General features: G+C 42.4%; 1 protein-coding gene across 13 annotated transcripts in view; it reads left to right on the top strand.

Moving 5' to 3' along the window:
- Window positions 1-18,572, top strand: part of TRRAP (transformation/transcription domain associated protein) — a 137,890-nt gene that overhangs the window by 9,461 nt on the left and 109,857 nt on the right. For all 13 annotated transcript variants that reach the window (XM_050783930.1, XM_050783928.1, XM_050783920.1 and 10 more), the window contains exons 4-12: window positions 3,156-3,266; window positions 5,031-5,135; window positions 6,394-6,477; window positions 8,316-8,372; window positions 9,879-10,004; window positions 11,571-11,648; window positions 11,828-11,916; window positions 12,775-12,871; window positions 16,570-16,708. In XM_050783930.1, the coding sequence (XP_050639887.1) occupies window positions 3,156-3,266; window positions 5,031-5,135; window positions 6,394-6,477; window positions 8,316-8,372; window positions 9,879-10,004; window positions 11,571-11,648; window positions 11,828-11,916; window positions 12,775-12,871; window positions 16,570-16,708 (886 nt within the window). The remainder of the gene's footprint in view (window positions 1-3,155; window positions 3,267-5,030; window positions 5,136-6,393; window positions 6,478-8,315; window positions 8,373-9,878; window positions 10,005-11,570; window positions 11,649-11,827; window positions 11,917-12,774; window positions 12,872-16,569; window positions 16,709-18,572) is intronic.

Raw genomic sequence — 18,572 nt, 5'->3', positions numbered from 1 at the left:
CGGGAGGCGGAGCTTGCAGTGAGCTGAGATCCGGCCACTGCACTCCACCCTGGGCGACATAGCGAGACTCCGTCTCAAAAAACAAAACAAAACAAAACAAAACAAAAAAACCCACAGTGAGGCAGGAGAATGGCGTAAACCCGGGAGGCGGAGCTTGCAGTGAGCTGAGATCCGGCCACTGCACTCCAGCCTGGGCGGCAGAGCGAGACTCCGTCTCAAAACAAAAACAAAAACAAAACCCACAGTGGTTTTCTTTCCTTGCTCCATACTGCTTTCTGATTTTTGATTGTTTCACTGTCCTTCCTTTACAGACCCCTCTTCTGAAATTGCGTAATATGATAGACAACTCCAGATCTTTCTCTTGAGCCCCACATTTAACCGCCCAGGTGTCTGTTCTCACCAGCTTGTCAGACTCCTGATAGTAAAAGTTGAACTCTAGGCTGGGCGCGGTGGCTCACGCCTGTAATCCCAGCACTTTGGGAGACCGAGGTGGGCAGATCACCTGAGGTCAGGAGATCGAGACCATCCTGGCTAACCCGGTGAAACCCCATCTCTACCAAAAATACAAATAATTAGCGGGGTGTGGTGGCAGGTGCCTGTGGTCCCAGCTACTCGGGAGGCTAAGGCAGGAGAATGGCGTGAACCCGGGAGGCGGAGCTTGCAGTGAACCGAGATCATGCCACTGCACTCGAGCCTGGGCGACAGAGCGAGACTGTCTCAAAAAAATAAATAAATAAATAAAGTTGAACTCCAGTCCAGGTGTGGTAGCTCATGCCTGTAATTCCAGCAGTTTGGGAGGACAAGGCAGATGGATCACCTGAGATCAGGAGTTCGAGACCAGCCTGACCAACATGGTGAAACCCCATCTCTACCAAAAATACAAAAAATTAGCGGGGTGTGGTGGCAGGTACCTGTGGTCCCAGCTACTCGGGAGGCTAAGGCAGGAGAATGGCGTGAACCCGGGAGGCGGAGCTTGCAGTGAACCGAGATCATGCCACTGCACTCGAGCCTGGGCGACAGAGCGAGACTGTCTCAAAAAAATAAATAAATAAATAAAGTTGAACTCCAGTCCAGGTGTGGTAGCTCATGCCTGTAATTCCAGCAGTTTGGGAGGACAAGGCAGATGGATCACCTGAGATCAGGAGTTCAAGACCAGCCTGACCAACATGGTGAAAAACCTATCTCCACTTAAAAAAAAAAACAAAAAACCGTTAGCCAGGTGTGGTGGCGCATGCCTACAGTCCCAGCTACTCGAGAGACTGAGGCAGGAGAATTGCTTGGATCCTGGAGTCAGAGATTGCAGCGAGCCAAGCTCACACCACTGTACTCCAGCCTGGGCGACGGAGTGAGACTGTCTCAAAAAAACCTTAGAAGTTGAACTCCTTTCTTTTCTGTTTCCTTCTCCAAGATGCTGAACTCTGTTTATGCCTTTTACACTCGTGCTTTCTCTTGATTTTGTGCCTTTGCATATGCTTTTCTTAGAATCTTCTTTTCTGCCTTTTCATGGGTAACTCCTACTTGCCTTTCAGGTTTTAGCGTTAAGTGTCACGTCTTCAGGAAGGTGTCCTCCACCCTTGGTTACATATAGTAAATGATGTCTCACAGTTATATGTTCCCTTAGTTGTTGGCACAACCCCCCTCATGGTTCTGTATCCTTAGTCTTTTTGTTTGATACCTGCCTTACTTCTGCTGCTGCCTCCCCCGTCTCTGATGGCATGAATATTATGTGTTCTGTTCATTATTTTATCCCTTTTGAGTACATGATAGGAGTTCAGTAAATATTTGTTGAATGAATAAGTGAAGCATTAAACAAGAAAAAGAATTTGGGTGTTAGATATATACTTGATTTGAACCCACTTCCAAAACTTTACCTTTCTTTTTTTGATATGAGGTCTTGCTATATTGCCCAGGCTGGCCTGGAATTCCTGGGCTCCAGTGATCCTCCCACTTCAGCCTCCTGAGTAGCTGGGACTACAGATCAGCCAGTGTGCCCATTTTCAAAACTTAACCTCTTAGATTCTCTTTCCTTATCTGTGAAATGGAGATAATACCTATCTTAGAGATAATACCCATCTCAGACTAAATGAGAAAGACTAAAAGGCACACAACACAGTATCTGACACATAAGTGCTCTGTAAATAACAGCACAACACTTACGAGCATTTCCCGTAGGCAGTGTTAGAAACTTCATAAACTTTGCATATATTAACTCATGCAATCTTCACAATAGTCCTGTAAGGAAGGCGGGAAATAATATCCTCAGAGAGTTTAGGTAACTGTCCAAAGTTTCTACTTCCTAAGTGAGATCCAGAAACTGCCCTAGTATCTTCACGTTATATTTTATTTCCCATTCTCCTTTTTTTATTTTTTATTTTTTTTAAATAGAGATGGGATCTCATACTGTTGCCCAGGCTGGAGTGCAGTGGCACCATCATAGCTCACTGCTGCCTTGAACTCCCAGTCTGAGGTGATCCTTTTACTTCAGCCCTCTGAGTAGCTAAGACCACAGCACAGGCACGTGCCACAATGCCCAGCTTTAAAAAAAATTTTTTTTGTAGAGATAGAGTCTTGCTGTGTTGCCCAGGCTGGTCTTGAACTTCTGGGCTCAAGCGATCCTCCTGCCTCGGCCTCCCAAAGTGGTGGGATTACAAGCATGAGCTACAGTGCCCAGCCCTTCCTATTCTCCTTTTAAAATCAGTACTAGCATCAATAATGGATTAGATTAGATTATAATGTAATTAGTATACGTCTAATTAGTACATAGTGAATATACATCTAACTAATATGTTAGTTTGCTCAGTCTCTTCATTTTCCAGATCAAGAAACTGAGATGTAGAAGCTAAATAACTTTGCAGAGGTTTCATACTTAGATTGTGGCAGAGCCAAGCTAGAATGGGTTCCGGGTTCAGCATTTCCCAAAGCATTGATATTTCTAATTTTAATAGTAAAAGTTAGCATTTAGTTCTCCTGAATTGGGTTTCAGAAATACAACCATCCTAATTTAAAATTATGTTATTACTAAATAATACAATAGCACCAATTTGCTTTTGGCTAAAATGTTTTATATTCCTTTGCAGTTAGTATATTGAGTGAATTTGAAATGAAGATATGTACACATAACTGAATGGGGTCTTCTTTTATTTTTGCACAATTAGAATGTCACGTCATCTCCTCAGTATTCTACATTCCTAGAACATATCATCCCTCGATTCCTTACATTTCTTCAAGATGGAGAAGTTCAGTTTCTTCAAGAGAAACCAGCACAGGTAATGTAAAAAAAAATACCACTGAGAAGACAAGGGTGCTCTGGGATTGTGACCAGTTACGAATTAACTCAGAAAATTTATGGTTCCACTTAAAAATGAAAGAGGTTTTATCACATATGGCTAACTTTGTTCAAGACCGCTGCCTCCTCAGTTACATGTCTTGGTTTGATTTTTGTCTGGGACGTCTCTTACAATTTATATTATTCACATTTGCCAACTGATGCCGTATGTGTGTACACTGTTTGTTACAGACCAGTGCAAATGTATACAGAAGAAGAAATGACCCCTCCCATACCTGTTGCCCAACTCTAATCTTATTATCTTATTAATGTCATTTCTTTTTTTTTTAAAGACAGAGTCTCACTCTGACACCCAGGCTGGAGTGCAGTGGTGCCATCACAGCTCACTGCAGCCTTAACTTCCTGGGCTCAGGTGATCCTCCCACCTCAGTCTGCCCAGTAGCTGGGACTACTGGTGTGCGCCACAATGCCTGGCTAATTTTAAAAAATTTTTCTGTAGAGAATGGGTGTCTTGCTCTGTTGCCCAGGCTGGTCTTGAACTCCTGAGCTCGATAGGTCCTCCTTCCTCAGCCTCCCAAAACTCTGGTATTACAGGTGTGAGCCACTGCGCCTAGCCTAATGTCAGTTCTTATAGCTCATGGTCAATTTTGTTTTATCGACATACCCCCAACACACTGTTTGTACCTCCCTGCCTTGATCATTTAGAAATAGTCCCATTATATATATACACACACACACACGCACGTGTGTGTATATATATATGTATATATATGTGTGTGTGTATAGATGTATATACATATATATATATATATATATATATATATTTTTTTTTTTTTTTTTTTTTTTTTTTTTTTTGAGACAAAGTCTCGCTCTGTCACCCAGGCTGGAGTGCAGTGGCACGAACTCAGCTCACTGCAACCTCTGCCTCCCAGGTTCAAACAATTCTCCTGCCTCAGCCTCCCAAGCAGCTGGGATTACAGGCACACACCACCATGCCTGGCTTATTTTTGTATTTTAGTAGAGACTATGTTGGCCAGGATGGTCTCGAACTCCTGACCTCAGGTGATCCGCCCACCTCGGCCTCCCAAAGTCTTGAGATTACAGGCGTGAGCCACTGCACCCGGCCTACCACTTTTTCTATAAATATTTCAGCATGTAGTTCTTAAAAATAACTTTTAAAAAACATTCCCATAACACCAGCTTCTTAGTAAATAAAGCGTTTTTATATCATACCAGTGCAAGAGCTTATGTATTTGAGCTTTTAGTTGTCAGCTCCACAGACAGAATCACAGAAGCTTAGCACAGCTCATAATGTAACTAGTCCTTGGGCCCAAGGTGGTTGGTGATAGCATTATGGAAGCTAACGCTAGATGGTAAGGGGAGATCCCAAACTACGTTCAGTTTGTGTTTTGCTCTTTTATCTTCAATGGACTCCATGTTCGTACACCAGTGTCCGCCTGTTGGACTTACTGATAAGCCATGGAAGAGGAGAAATCGGCTTAGTCGATTAAGAGTCGGTACAGAGTTGTAGAAATACTGAAAATGATCATCTGCAGTACTTACTTTGGGTTACATTTAAGTAGTTTCTAGGACTGTTTCAAAAATTGGGTCCCTCTTGTAGGATGGTGGTTTGTTGCTAGTGCTGGGTGTAAACAGCTGTGTGACACTTGCAGAGTGTAAGATAATTAGTTTGGAACCCTTGGAAGTATTTTTATCCTTACATTTATTTATTTTTTCTTGCCAGCAACTGCGGAAGCTAGTACTTGAAATAATTCATAGGATACCAACCAATGAACATCTTCGTCCTCACACAAAAAATGTTTTGTCTGTGATGTTTCGCTTTTTAGAGGTAACTTTTGAGAATTCATTCTTGTCGTATAGCCATATGTAAAACTTTCACTGATTTTTCTTATGGTAAATTTCACCATTATACAACTGTTTTATCTTTTGCCCAAATTCCAAGTCACAGGAGTAAAACGTTTTCTTAATGTCCCTTTTCCCCCATTTCCTCCACTCAGAAAGTTTACTTAATTGAAAATCATCGAGTTAACTGAGGAATTAGCTAGACATAGTGGTATCTTTGAAACGGTTGTGGACGGTGAGCCGGGTGTGGGCCCACAGACGCCCAGTGAGTGGCTCACTTGCATTGTTCTTTCCGTGTGTATCTCCAGTGCGGCGCATTACACCTAGTAGATGCTCATAAAGAGTATCTGACATCCTTAGGGCGAATCCATCTGGCAAACAAAAAATTGTTTTCTTGCTTCTCTTAGTCTTTTTTTTTGAGATGAAGTCTCGCTGTGTCGCTCAGTCTGGAGTCAGTGGTGTGATCTTCGCTCACTGTATCCTCCGCCTCCCGGGTTCAAGTGATTCTCCTGCCTCAACCTCCCGAGTAGCTGGGATTACAGGCCCGTGCCACCACGCCCAGCTGATTTTTGTATTTTCAGTAGAGACGGGGTTTCGCCATGTTGGTCAGGCTTGTCTTGAACTCCTGACCTCGTGATCCACCTGCTTTGGCCTCCCAAAGTGCTCAGATTACAGGCGTGAGCCACCTCGCCCTCTTAGTCTTGATGCAGTTAGATTTCAGTCGTGTTTCTGGTCCCCTTGGAAAGTTGAGCTTGGATTCAGTCTTGGCTGGGACAATTTGTTGCTGTGTCATGCCAGCCACATTGCTTAACCCCTGAGATTTCGCTCCCTCACAGGTCAGATGTAGATGGAACCCCGTCCTCACAGAGCATTTGTAAGGTGCTTAGCACAGGGTCCAGTCCATGGTGCTTGCCCATTAATTCTTTACTGGTCTTTTCACAATATTGTCCAACACGGAAAGTGTCATTTGGGCCAGGAAGTCCTTAGCTCCTGGTGCCACTTGCCATGAAGGCCGGTGAAGCCCCTGTCCAGGTTACTCATGCAGAGCTGGCTGGTGGGATTCCCTTCTTGTGGCGCACAAAGCTTTCTGTCTGGAACAACTGTGTTCTGTGAGCTGGTAAATTTTCAGCAAATCCAGTAGAAGCTGGTTGATGGATAGTGTGTGTGCAGAAACTGCTTAGAAAATTAGCCTTTAAAGCGAGTCTTCAGAAGTATAACTTTCTTTAAATGCTTTTTTTTTTTAGACGGAAAATGAAGAAAATGTTCTTATTTGTCTAAGAATAATTATCGAGCTACACAAACAGTTCAGGCCACCGATCACACAAGAAGTGAGTTGTTTAAAATCCTGATAGCATTTATAAAGTGTGTCAGCATGTTCCTTATGTGAAATTTTTTGTGCTCTCAAAGTTGACTGAACACATGCTGTTTTCAATTGTAGAAATATAGCCTAAGTTTGGGGCAGTTCTTTATGAATTTAACATTGACTTAAAAAATATATTTATCAATACTTTGCTAAATTGGTTCCGTAGTTGAAATGTATTAAATGACCGAACTGACAGGTTATTTGGGCTGTTCTGGTATTTATGCGTATGATGTACAAGTCATTTTATGTTGTACAGGGATTAAGATATGGGCTCTGAAGCCAGAGCCGGGTTTGAATCTCACCTCTGCAATTCAGTAGCTGTGTGACACTGGTTAAGTTTGTAACCTTTTGGAGATTTTTCTGTAAAATGACTTCCTTAAAAGGTCGTTTGAGGAATTAGGCATAAAATTTAAAGTTCTTAGCAGAGTGATTGGCATTTACCTATACAGTAAGCAGCAAGTATACATTTACCATAATTATATCTTCTCTGACAATAACCTAAGTGCCTGTTACAGATGATTTAATATAGAAATTAAATTACTTATTAAAATTAAAAATTATTTATTGAATTAAATTACTTAAAATAGAAATTAAAAGCATTAAGATGAAATAGGATTCCTGCCATCTCAAAAACAGGATTTTATATCTTGGTGATTTTCTTTTCTTTTTTTTTTTTTTTTTTTTTTTGAGATGAGTCTTCCTCTGTTGCTCAGGCTGGAGTGCAGTGGCGCAATCTCGGCTCACTGCAACCTCCGCCTCCCGGATTCAAGCGATTCTCCTGTCTCAGCCTCCCCGAGTAGCTGGGACTACAGGCTCATGCCACCACACCCAGCTAATTTTTTTGTGTGTATTTTTAGTAGAGATGGGGTTTCACCATGTTGCCCGGCTGGTCTGTAACTCCTGACCTCATGTGATCCACCCACCTCAGCCTCCCAAAGTGCTGGGATTACAGGCGTGAACTGCCGTGCCCGGCCTTTTCTTTCCTTTTTCTCACCTTAATGTGTTTGTATATTTTCTGCATAGTTGTGGTAATACTGTATATAACATCGTATAGCTTGATCACTTCATGTTAAGTGTAAGCATTTTCACAGTCATAAAAAATTCTGTATACAATTAAAAAAAATTTTTTTGTAGAGACAGGGTCTATGTTGCCCAGGCTGGTCTAAAACTCCTGGCCTCAAGTGATCCTCTAGTCTCAGCCTCCCAAAGTGTCAGGATTGTAGGCATGAGCCATGTGCCTAGCCACAATTATTTTTTAATGGGTACAGAGTATTCTTTCTTATGGGTGTCCTTATTTCTGGATATTGAAGGTATTTCACACTTCTTATTTTAATGGTTATTGTGGAATACCTTTGTTTATGGTTCAAATTATTTCATAGACTAGCTTTGTAGGAGTATTACCAAGGCAGAAGCATTGAAGTTTTAATGTTCCTGTGTTAAACTGATTTCTAGAAAGGTTTCAGTAGTTTATGGTCCCACAGTATGAGAATCTGTCTCTCATTCCATCCTGTCAAGCATTGTGTATTACGATTTTTTGAAAGGCAAAAACTGGCATTTATTTTAATTTTCAACTCTGTGCTCTTCCTGAATCAGAAACTTGTTTTCTGTTTATCAGTACTTTATGTTTACTTATTTTTTGTTTGTTTGTTCACATCCATTGCCTATTTGTATCTTCAGCCCACCATTTTCCTTACCTCTCTTAGGAGTTCTTATGTAGCAAGACATTTACAACTTTTCTTATTTATTATAGGTATTTTCTGTTTATGAATATCTTCCTGTAATGAAAGTGTCTGCTTTTTTTAGATTCATCATTTTCTGGATTTCGTAAAACAGATTTACAAGGAGCTTCCAAAAGTAGTGGTATGTTTTCACTTTGGTTTTAATTAGTTACATTTGTTTATACTTCCTTATTCCAAAAAGTCTTTAGAACATTTGGGTTGGAGAAATAGTGTTTGGGAAGGGGATACTATTTTAGAATGGGGAATGTTTAGTGATGGTTAAAAGCTAGGTTGATAAGTCAGCCATTCAAAAAAATAGCTTTTTTAGTTTCTCTCTTTCACGTAAGTACTTTTTTTGTACATAAAGGCAATATATTTTTATTGTAGAAATTTTGGAAAAAAACTTTTCATAATTCATTTACTTGTAAGCAACAATTGACATGGAGATTTTGCTTTTGTTTTTCACTTTGTGCATTTTAACGACGGTTGAATTTATAGGCTTGAAGACTTTTTGGGGAGGTGGTGTATATTTTTAGTGTTTTTTTTTAAATTTTACTAACATTTTTTTCGATCTCATTAACTCTTACAAGCAGTGCCACAACATACAGGTTTGTGGGGTAGAAAAGGAAAATCTCCTCATCTCCTTCCCGCTTATTAGAAGTAAACACTCTTGCCAGAAGAACAGCTTCTTCCAGACTCTTCTGGGAATCATAATTCTTTTTTTTTTTTTTTTTTGGCAGGGGATGCGGGGAGACTGGGTCTCTGCCCAGGCTGGAGTAGAGTGGCGCGATCTCTGCTCACTGCAGCCTCCACCTTCTGAGTTCAAGCAGTTCTCCTGCCTCAGCCTCCCAAGTAGCTGGAATTACAGGCATGCAGCACTCCACCCAGCTAGTTTTGTAGTTTTAGTAGAGACGGGGTGTGAGTGGATAACCTGATGCTGGGAGTTCGAGACCAGCCTGGCCAACATGGTGAAAAACCCAGTCTCTACTAAAAATACAAAAATTAGCCAGGCATGGTGGTGCGTGCCAGTGATCCCAACTACTTGGGAGGCTGAGGCGGGAGAATTGCTTGAACCTGGGAGGCGGAAGTTGCAGTGAGCCAAGATTGTACCACTGCACTCCAGCCTGGGCGACAGAGTGAGACTCTGTCTCGAGAAAAAAAAAAAAAATGTCCTGTGTTTTGTTTGTTCACTCTTTGATCTCTATTTAGAGAGTGAAAAGTTAATCAGTGGGGACTGCCAGCTCATAGTTTCTTCCCAAGAGGGATGGAGTGCCTTCTTTCCTACCTCACTGTGGTAGGAATGTGATATGGTTTGTATTCAATCATTTATTAGCCAGGGAAAAAGAAGTAGAAAATACTTTTAGGCAAGCTTTGGTCTTCCATTGTTGAAGATGGAGAACCTGGTCCCTGTTGTGTTATCTTTATGGTCCTGTGGGAAGAGTAAACATCTAGTGGTGTGTTGGTTTAGGCTTTAAGGGGGATTGGAAAATGAATGACTGAGCCCAAATCCTGTGGAGTTGGTGCAGCATAAAAATGTAGAACATTCTGTTTTTTCCCACCAAAGAGTCAGGTGTTTTTTGCCTTTTTTTTTTTTGGAATGAATATTGGGTTTGACTTTAGGAAAAAATACTTTTTTATTTTTATGTAGAACCGCTACTTTGAGAACCCTCAAGTGATCCCCGAGAACACAGTGCCTCCCCCAGAAATGGTTGGTATGATAACAACAATTGCTGTGAAAGTCAACCCGGAGCGTGAGGACAGTGAGACTCGAACAGTAAGTGTCTCGCTAACTGAGTTGTTTCTACCGGTGGCTGCTGTAGTTTAAGATACTGGCCTGTTAAACCATTTAAGTTTTTTTTTTTTTTTTTCTGTTAAATACATGGAGACATTTAAGACAAATAAACGTGTGTGCCTGGCAGAGCATCACTGGTCCTTCTCTGCAGCCTGGGAGGGGTGAAAATGACCTGTCCCGTGTCATTGATGCCAGGCTAGAAAGATAAGGTTGTTATTGAAACCCAGGATCACCCTGCTGGGAACAGCAGCAGACCAGGTGTGGGGTGTCTGTTCTGTCCCTTAGCTTTAAGTCTTTTGACATAAATAAAGTCCCTTAAACTATAGATAAAAGTACTCTCAGTGACTGAGAGTGTGGGCTCTGGGACAGAGAACTCCAGTACAATGTCCCGGCCCCACCCACTGGGGTTTTCTGACTCCAGGAAAGTTAACGAACCTGCGTTCTGACCTTATTTTTCCTCTCGTTATCTGAAAAACCTGTCTCACGGACTTTGTGAAGGTAATGCTGGCATGGTCCGCAGGTAATGTATCGTATATTTGTGGTGTCTGCCACATAGGTAACATGTTTTGAGCATTTACTATGACAATTTTTGTGATTGAATTAATATTATCCATGTTTGTTTTGCTGAAATGGTTGTGCAGAGTGTTTCAGTTTGTGCTAGGATGAACAAGAAACTTTGAATAAAGCTTTCCTCCTTTCGTTGTTCTTAATTAGAAATTTGTTTTCTGAGTATCATTCCTTTGTATTTTCTTTTTTCCTTGTCTGTTCATGTCCATTGCCCATTTGTATTTTGAGCCTAACATTTTCCTTGTTTCATGAGTCCTTATGTATTAGGGCTGTTGAACTTTTCTATTTGTAAGCATTTTCTCTTTATAAATATCTTTGAATAAAACTGCTGGGTAAATTATACGTTGTGGTGTTCTTTTAAATAAGTAAAATCATAGGTATTCGTTTTAAAAATTTCTCAGGTGATTTGAATCTCCAAGTTTCAACATATTTTCCTGAAGTTTTTACAAATGATTATGTAGAAAATTATGAAAACCTTTAGGCTGGGCACGGTGGCACATGCCTGTAATCCCAGCACTTCAGGAGACTGAGGTGGGCAGATGACCTGAAGTCAGGAGTTTGAGACCAGCCTGGCCAACAAGGCAAAACCGCGTCTCTACTAAAAAACACAAAAATTAGCTGGGCGTGGTGGTTCGTGCCTGTAATCCCAGCTACTCGGGAGGCTGAGGCAGGAGAATTGGTTGAACCCAGGAGGTGGAGGCTGTAGTGAGCCGAGATTGTACCATTGCACTCCAGCCTGGCAAGAGTGAGACTCCATCTCAAAAAAAAAAAAAAAAAAACTATCATATTAAATTATGTTAAATGATAGTTCTGCATTATTTGTTTTCAACATAGTTTGGATCTTTCATCACAAATATTTACAAAGGGGTGTCACCCTTTTCTGTTCTCTCTCTTTCAGTGGGTGATGCCCAGTGGGCACTGGTGGGGGCTATTTTAAATGCCACAATGGTAACCCAGCTCCTACCCGTTTCTGTCTTCTAGCATTCCATCATTCCGAGGGGATCACTTTCTCTGAAAGTGTTGGCAGAATTGCCCATCATTGTTGTTTTAATGTATCAGGTATGTGTATTGCTCATTAGTCTCTTGAGTTTTGGGCTTCTTATGAGAAAATTGACATCTGGGGCAAAAAGATGTGCATAATACACACATGCTAAATGACGTGATGATTCTTTGGTATGCCAAATTTTGTTGCCATAGTAGAGCGTAGATGTATGAAAATCTGGTATGTTTGCTTTTAGCTCTACAAACTGAACATCCACAATGTTGTTGCTGAGTTTGTGCCCTTGATCATGAACACCATTGCCATTCAGGTGTCTGCACAAGCCAGGTGAGGCGTCACTGTAGCCAGCTGCCACAGCGCTTGGATTCCAAGTAAAAATACACTTGCTGTTGTCATTCTTAAGACATGAAAATTATGAGTGATAAAATTTTGGTAAAATTATATGCACTCTTGACTTTCTGCACCTGTGTTTCAGGGATGACAGTTGTAGCTATTTTCGTTCTTAATTTGGAAAGATGAGATAATAGCCCGTATTTTGGTGTGTTGTAAATTAGAAACGTCGTCAGGTGTGAACTGTGCTCAATAACAGCTGTGGCATATCCAAATCTTGCTCATCTTCAAGCCTTTATTCTTGCTCATTATTCAGCTTGAGCGCTAGAATGTTCTTTACACCCTCAGTTCCCCATCAGCCTTCATCTCCAGATAGGCTGTGTTCATCCTTTGAAGCCTCTCGGTGAAGCCTTTTCTCAAACCTAAGGATGTTCCTCCTGAGACTGTCTCCATGCACTCTCCTGACTTGGAGCCTATCTGGCTGTGTCGTTTGAGGGCAGGATCTAAGGAGGAATACTCTTTGGCCATGGCCACGGCCCTAGTCGGGGTCTTGCACTGAGCAGATGTTACACGAATTCTTTCTGCGGATTGAGTAGATTGGCCTGGCACTGGCTTTGTGGGATTCACATTGTAACTGCTATAGAAGGGGTTGGAGAACTGTTGGGTGTGTTCCCTTAAAACTAGTATGTTATTTGGAATTGCATGAAAAGTGTAGACACCTTTGCTATTGCTGCTGTCTGTGTTGCTTGGGTCTGTGTGGAAATCAATCTTTTGGGTTTAGTGATAGTTACAGGCTTTTAATTAATACTAACATCACCCAAAATTGAGAGGTAATATTTTTATTCTCTTATTCAGGCAACATAAGCTTTACAACAAGGAGTTGTATGCTGACTTCATTGCTGCTCAGATTAAAACATTGTCATTTTTAGCTTACATCATCAGGATTTACCAGGTAAGGTCATTGACTTTTATGTCAGGTTTATTGAGATAGTTTACATACAATAAAAATCACCTTTTGTGGGTGTACAGTTCTAGGAATTGACAGATGTTGGCAATCATTACTAGCACATCAAAATACAGTACGTTTCCATCACCCTCCAAAATTCCATTGTTATGCATTTGTTGTCAGTTTCTTCCCACCACCTCCATTCCTTGGCAAACCCATGGATTTATTTGGTCCCCATAGTTTTGTCCTTTCTAGAATGTCATATCAGTGGAAATGTCCAGTGTCTGGTCTCTGCAACCTTTTAAGTCTGGCTTCTTTCACTTAGCAGTAATGTTGAGATAGGACCTTGTTTTACTGATTACCTTTTATTGCTGTGTAGTTGTCTTTGCTTGGCAGCCTTAACAAAAATCGCATAGGCTAGGTTGCTTACACGGCAGCAATTGTCTCATAGTTCTGAAGGCTGGAAGTTTGAGATCAAGGTTTCTGGTGAGGGCTTTCTTCCTGCCTTGCAGACAGCTGTCTTCTACTGTGTCCTCACAATGGCGAACAGAGAGGGAGAGTTCTCTCCTCCTCCTCTTACATGGCCACAGTCCTGCCAGATAACGGCTGCAGCCCCATAACCTCACTGAACTTTCATCCCCTCCTGAATACTCTGTGTCCAGATACAGTCACATTTGGAGTTAGGGCTTTCACATGGGAATTTTAAGAGGATGCAACTCAATCTGCAGTGGTAGAATCTCATTGTGTGGATGTATCACGGTGTGTGTTTATCCATTCACCAACTGATGAGTATTCAGATTATTTCTAATGTTTTTAAAAACAGCTTTATTATTTATTTACTTACAATTTTTTTTTTTTTTTTTTTTTTTTGAGACAGAGTCTTGCTCTGTCATCCAGGCTGGAGTGCAGTGGCCGGATCTCAGCTCACTGCAAGCTCTGCCTCCCAGGTTCCTGCCATTCTCCTGCCTCAGCCTCCCGAGTAGCTGGGACTACAGGCGCCCGCCACCACGCCCGGCTAGTTTCTTGTATTTTTTAGTAGAGACGGGGTTTCACCGTGTTAGCCAGGATGGTCTCGATCTCCTGACCTCGTGATCCACCCGTCTCGGCCTCCCAAAGTGCTGGGATTACAGGCTTGAGCCACCGCGCCTGGCCTTACTTACTGTTTTTTGAGACAGAGTCTCACTCTGTTGCCCAGGCTGGAGAGTAGTGGCACAATCTCAGCTCACTGTAGCCTCTGCCTCACTGGTTCAAACTATTCTTGTGCCTCAACCACTTGAGTAGCTGTGATTACAGGCATGCACTACCACGCCTGGCTAATTTTTGTATTTTTGTAGAGGCGAGGTTTGGCCATGTTGCCCAGGCTGGTCTCGAACCCCTGGCCTCAAGTGATCTGCCCACCTTAGCCTTCCAAGGTGCTAGGGAGCCATGCCTAAAATAGGCGTGAGCCAGGCCTAAAAACAACTTTATTGAGATGTAGTTTATGTATCATAAAATTCCACCTCTTTAAGTGTACAATTAAGTAGTTTTTAGTTTAGCCACAGATATGTACCATTACCACCATCCAATTTTAGAATAATGTCATCACCCCAAAAAGAAACCCTCTCCCATCAGTAGCCTTCCTTGACTGCATGCTCTTGGCAACCACAAATGTACTTTTTGTCCTTATGGATTTGCCTGTTTCATTTTTGGCCATTATTAATAAAGCAACTATACACATTTACATGCAGATTTTTGTATGGACCTATTTGGTTCATTGACTTTTGCTGCTGTTAAAAGTTGTGTGTTGTGGCAGCTAGGTGTGAGAGAGATTGGAATTTAAAAGGCATTATCAGTAAAACTGATAAAGAAGTTTTGGGTGCTTTTTTAAGGAGCCTGTGTGGTGGAGCATTATCAGTAAAACTAATGAAGTTCTGGGTGCTTTTCTGAGGAGCCTGTATGGTGGATTTTTGTTTCATTTTTTCGTGCATAGTTGTGTTCTTATTTAAATCATAAAAACTTGAAGGAAAAAATACCTTATCTCCTGTTAGTGTTTTTGAAAAGAGTTCTTACATGATTGTTCTATAGTATGGAATAAATTCAGTACTGATCTATATCAGTGGAATTGGATTATAATTTATGCTTTTTGTAAGGCTTTTATTTCAGAAAAATAAAAATTAAAACAGGTGCTGAATTGTTTAGAATAAAAACTACTTTTGAAAGCATTTGTAACCTTTTCCCCCTTAATTTTTTTATTTTTTATTTTTTTTTTTTTTGAGGCGGAGTCTCGCTTCTGTCGCCCAGGCTGGAGTGCTGTGGCGCGATCTCGGCTCACTGCAAGCTCCACCTCCCGGGTTCACGCCATTCTCCTGCCTCAGCCTCCCGAGTATAGCTGGGATTACAGGCCCCTGCCACCACGACTGGCTAATTTTTTGTACTTTTAGTAGAGATGGGGTTTCACCGTGTTAGCCAGGATGGTCTCGATCTCCTGACCTCGTGATCCGCCCACCTTGGCCTCCCAAAGTGCCGGGATTACAAGCGTGAGCCACCGCGCCCGGCCGTCCCACTTAATTTTAATGTATATAACTAGATAATGATAGCTTACATGACGAAAATGGAACATTTGATGTAAAAAGTCTAAATTAGGTACCCCTTGACATTTTAGTCAGCTTGTGTTATCTTGGTGAGTGGCCTTCTGCTGACACCCCAAAAGAAGATTGTGATTAGAGCTGTTCTGAGTTGGCTCAAGTTGACTCCACTGTTGTTCACAACCTACATTACTGGGATGACTGAGTAAACATGCAATTACTTTTAAAAAATCTTTCAAGCCTGACATGGTGGCTCACGCTTACAATCCCAGCAGTCTGAGAGGCCAAGGTGGGAGGATTGCTTGAGCCCAGGAGTTGGAGGCCAGCCTGGGCAACATAGCGAGACCCCATCTCTAAAAAAAAAAATGAAAATTAGTCAGGCATGGTGGTATGCACCCTTAGTTCCAGCTACTGAGGTGGGAGGATGGCGTGAGCCCAGGAAGTCGAGGCTGCAGTGAGCCTTGATCATACCACCACACTTAAGCCTGAACAACAGAGTGAGACCTCATCTCTAAAAAATAAAAATCTTTCAGTACTTAATTGTCTTTCTGTTCAACACTGAAAGTAATACATGTTCACTGTTGAAAGTTGAGAAAATACAGAGAAGTACAAAGAAGGCATCCACAGTCTCACCATGTGAAAGAGACTGCTCTGTGGCTATACCTCCTTCCCATACGGCATTGTATACATGCACACACATACCATTAAAACTTTTTGGATATTGCTGTGTAAGTAGGCCTGCTACTTTATGAGGGTCACTTGAGTCAAGCTTAGTCTTAATGTTTTTTTTTTTTTGGAGACAAGAGTCTCACTCTTTCGCCCAGGCTGGAGTGCAGTGGCGTCATGTTGGCTCACTGCAACCTTCTCCTCTCAGGTTCAAGCGGTTTTTGTGCCTCAGCCTTCCAAGTAGCTGGGATTACAGGTGTGTGCCACCACACCCAGCTAGTTTTTGTATTTTTAGTAAAGATGGGGTTTCACCATGTTGGCCAGGCTGGTCTCTCTCGAACTCCTGACCTCATGCGACACCCCCACCTCGGCCTCCCAAAGGTCTTACTGAATTTTTAAGAAGCTAATAACATTTTAATTTTTCTTAACACTCTCCTATCCGTGTAACTGTGTTGTCTCACTCTGTTCTTACAGGAGTTGGTGACTAAGTATTCTCAGCAGATGGTGAAAGGAATGCTCCAGTTACTTTCAAATTGTCCAGCAGAGACTGCACACCTCAGAAAGGAGCTTCTGATTGCTGCCAAACACATCCTCACCACCGAGCTGAGAAACCGTACGTCCGACCTGTCTTGTCTTGAATGCTGATGCTACTCCTACGGCCGTCTTTGGGGACTCGGCTGACACTCCATAGTTGTGTTGCGAGGTTTCCGTGTGTCCCTGCTTCCTTCATTGCTGTCTTGAGTTTGTTCTTTCCCCTCTTTTCTCTCCTTCTCTGCCTCCCTGTATTAGTCTGTTTTCACGCTGCTGATAAAGACATACTCGAGACTGGGCATTTACCAAAAAAAGGTTTAGTGGACTTACAGTCCACATGGCTGGGGAGGCCTCACAGTCATGGCAGAAGGCAAGGAGGAGCAAGTCACATCTTAGTGGATGGTGGCAGGCAAAGAGAGAGAGCTTGTGCAGGGAAACTCTCGTTTTTAAAACCATCAGATCTCAGCCAGGCGCGGTTCTCATGTCTCAGCCTCCCAAGTAGCTGGAATTACAGGCACCCACCACCATGCCTAGTTGTTTTATTTTTAGTAGAGGGGATTTCACTGTGTTGACCAGACTGGTCTCGAACTCCTGACCTCAAGTGAAGTGCCCTCCTCAGCCTTCCAGTCACACCTTGGGACTACAGGTGTGAGCCACTGTGCCCGACCTCTTTCCAGTACTCCTGCCATGAGTAAGAATTTTGGAGATGTGTTGGGGACCTTTGTAGCATGAGGATTCTTATAGAACTGCTAGCACATTAAAAATCCTTTTTGGCTGGGCGTGGTGGCTCACGCCTGTAATCCCAGCACTTTGGGAGACTGAGGCAGATCAAGAGGTCAGGAGATCGAGACCATCCTGGCTAACATGGTGAAACCCTGTCTCTACTAAAAATACAAAAAATTAGCTGGGCGTGGTGGCGGACACCTATAGTCCCAGCTACTCGGGAGGCTGAAGCAGGAGAATGGCATGAACCCGGGACGGCAGAGTTTGCAGTGAGCCGAGATTGCACCACTGCACTTCAGCCTGGGTGACAGAGCGAGACTCCGTCTCGAAGTGTGGACATGCTGTTGCTGCCCCATCTGCACATCCTCAGATGGGGTCTTGCTCTGTCACCCAGGTTGGTCTCGAACTCCTGGCCTCAAGTGATCCTCTCACCAACAGAGCAAGACTCCGCCTCAGGAAAAAAAAAAAACCAACCAAACAAACAAACAAACAAAAAACCTTTTCATGCTTACCAGGTCACCTCCTTCCCATTACTGCACAAGCTGGCCCCTTCTGAGGGCATAGAGCTTGGTTTTAATCAGTGTTCACGTCCGCTAGCCAGGATTGCTGGCTTCCCAAGCTGCTGCTCTCCAGGGGTTGATCACATTAGACTTTTGGGGTTCAGCTTTTAGTCTTCCCTTTTTTTTAAACTCCGTTTACTAGTTGGCTTGATTTTTTTTTTTTTTTTTAATACAAGGTATTATAGGATGCTTTATTTTGAAGCCCTTTAGTAGTTCCTGAGACTTAAATAGACATTAGCATCACATCTCAACGTTTTGGTGGAAAGAAACATTTAGAGAATCATGTTAAATGTTAACTGTGTATTACAGTTAAAACATCCACTTCCGCCAGCATTTTCCCTTCAGTTTACTTTTTTGGCACCTACAACGGTATCAAATGGTAACCCATTTCACTCATTGTGAAGAGCCAGTGGTTTGAGAAAACCTGCCATTTTAACAAGTTCAGCATTTTCCTAGAGATTCCGATTCTGGGTCATGGAGAGGATCTGGAAAGTAGTGGTTGCACAATTTAATCTCCTATCACTCCTCCCTGTGCTGGAGGTGTTCCCACCTCCCCAGCCAGTTTGCCACATCACAGCTGAGCCCTTTGCATCCCTCTGTGCCTCCTTCGTCTTGGCCACTTCACTGCAGCCTGCCCAGCCCGTTGCATCCTCTGACCTCAGA

This window comes from Macaca thibetana, chromosome 3, assembly GCF_024542745.1.
Source record: "Macaca thibetana thibetana isolate TM-01 chromosome 3, ASM2454274v1, whole genome shotgun sequence".
NCBI classification, from domain to species: domain Eukaryota; kingdom Metazoa; phylum Chordata; class Mammalia; order Primates; family Cercopithecidae; genus Macaca; species Macaca thibetana.
The sequence above is the reverse complement of the archived record's forward strand: the minus strand, read 5'-3'. Positions and strand labels throughout refer to the sequence as shown.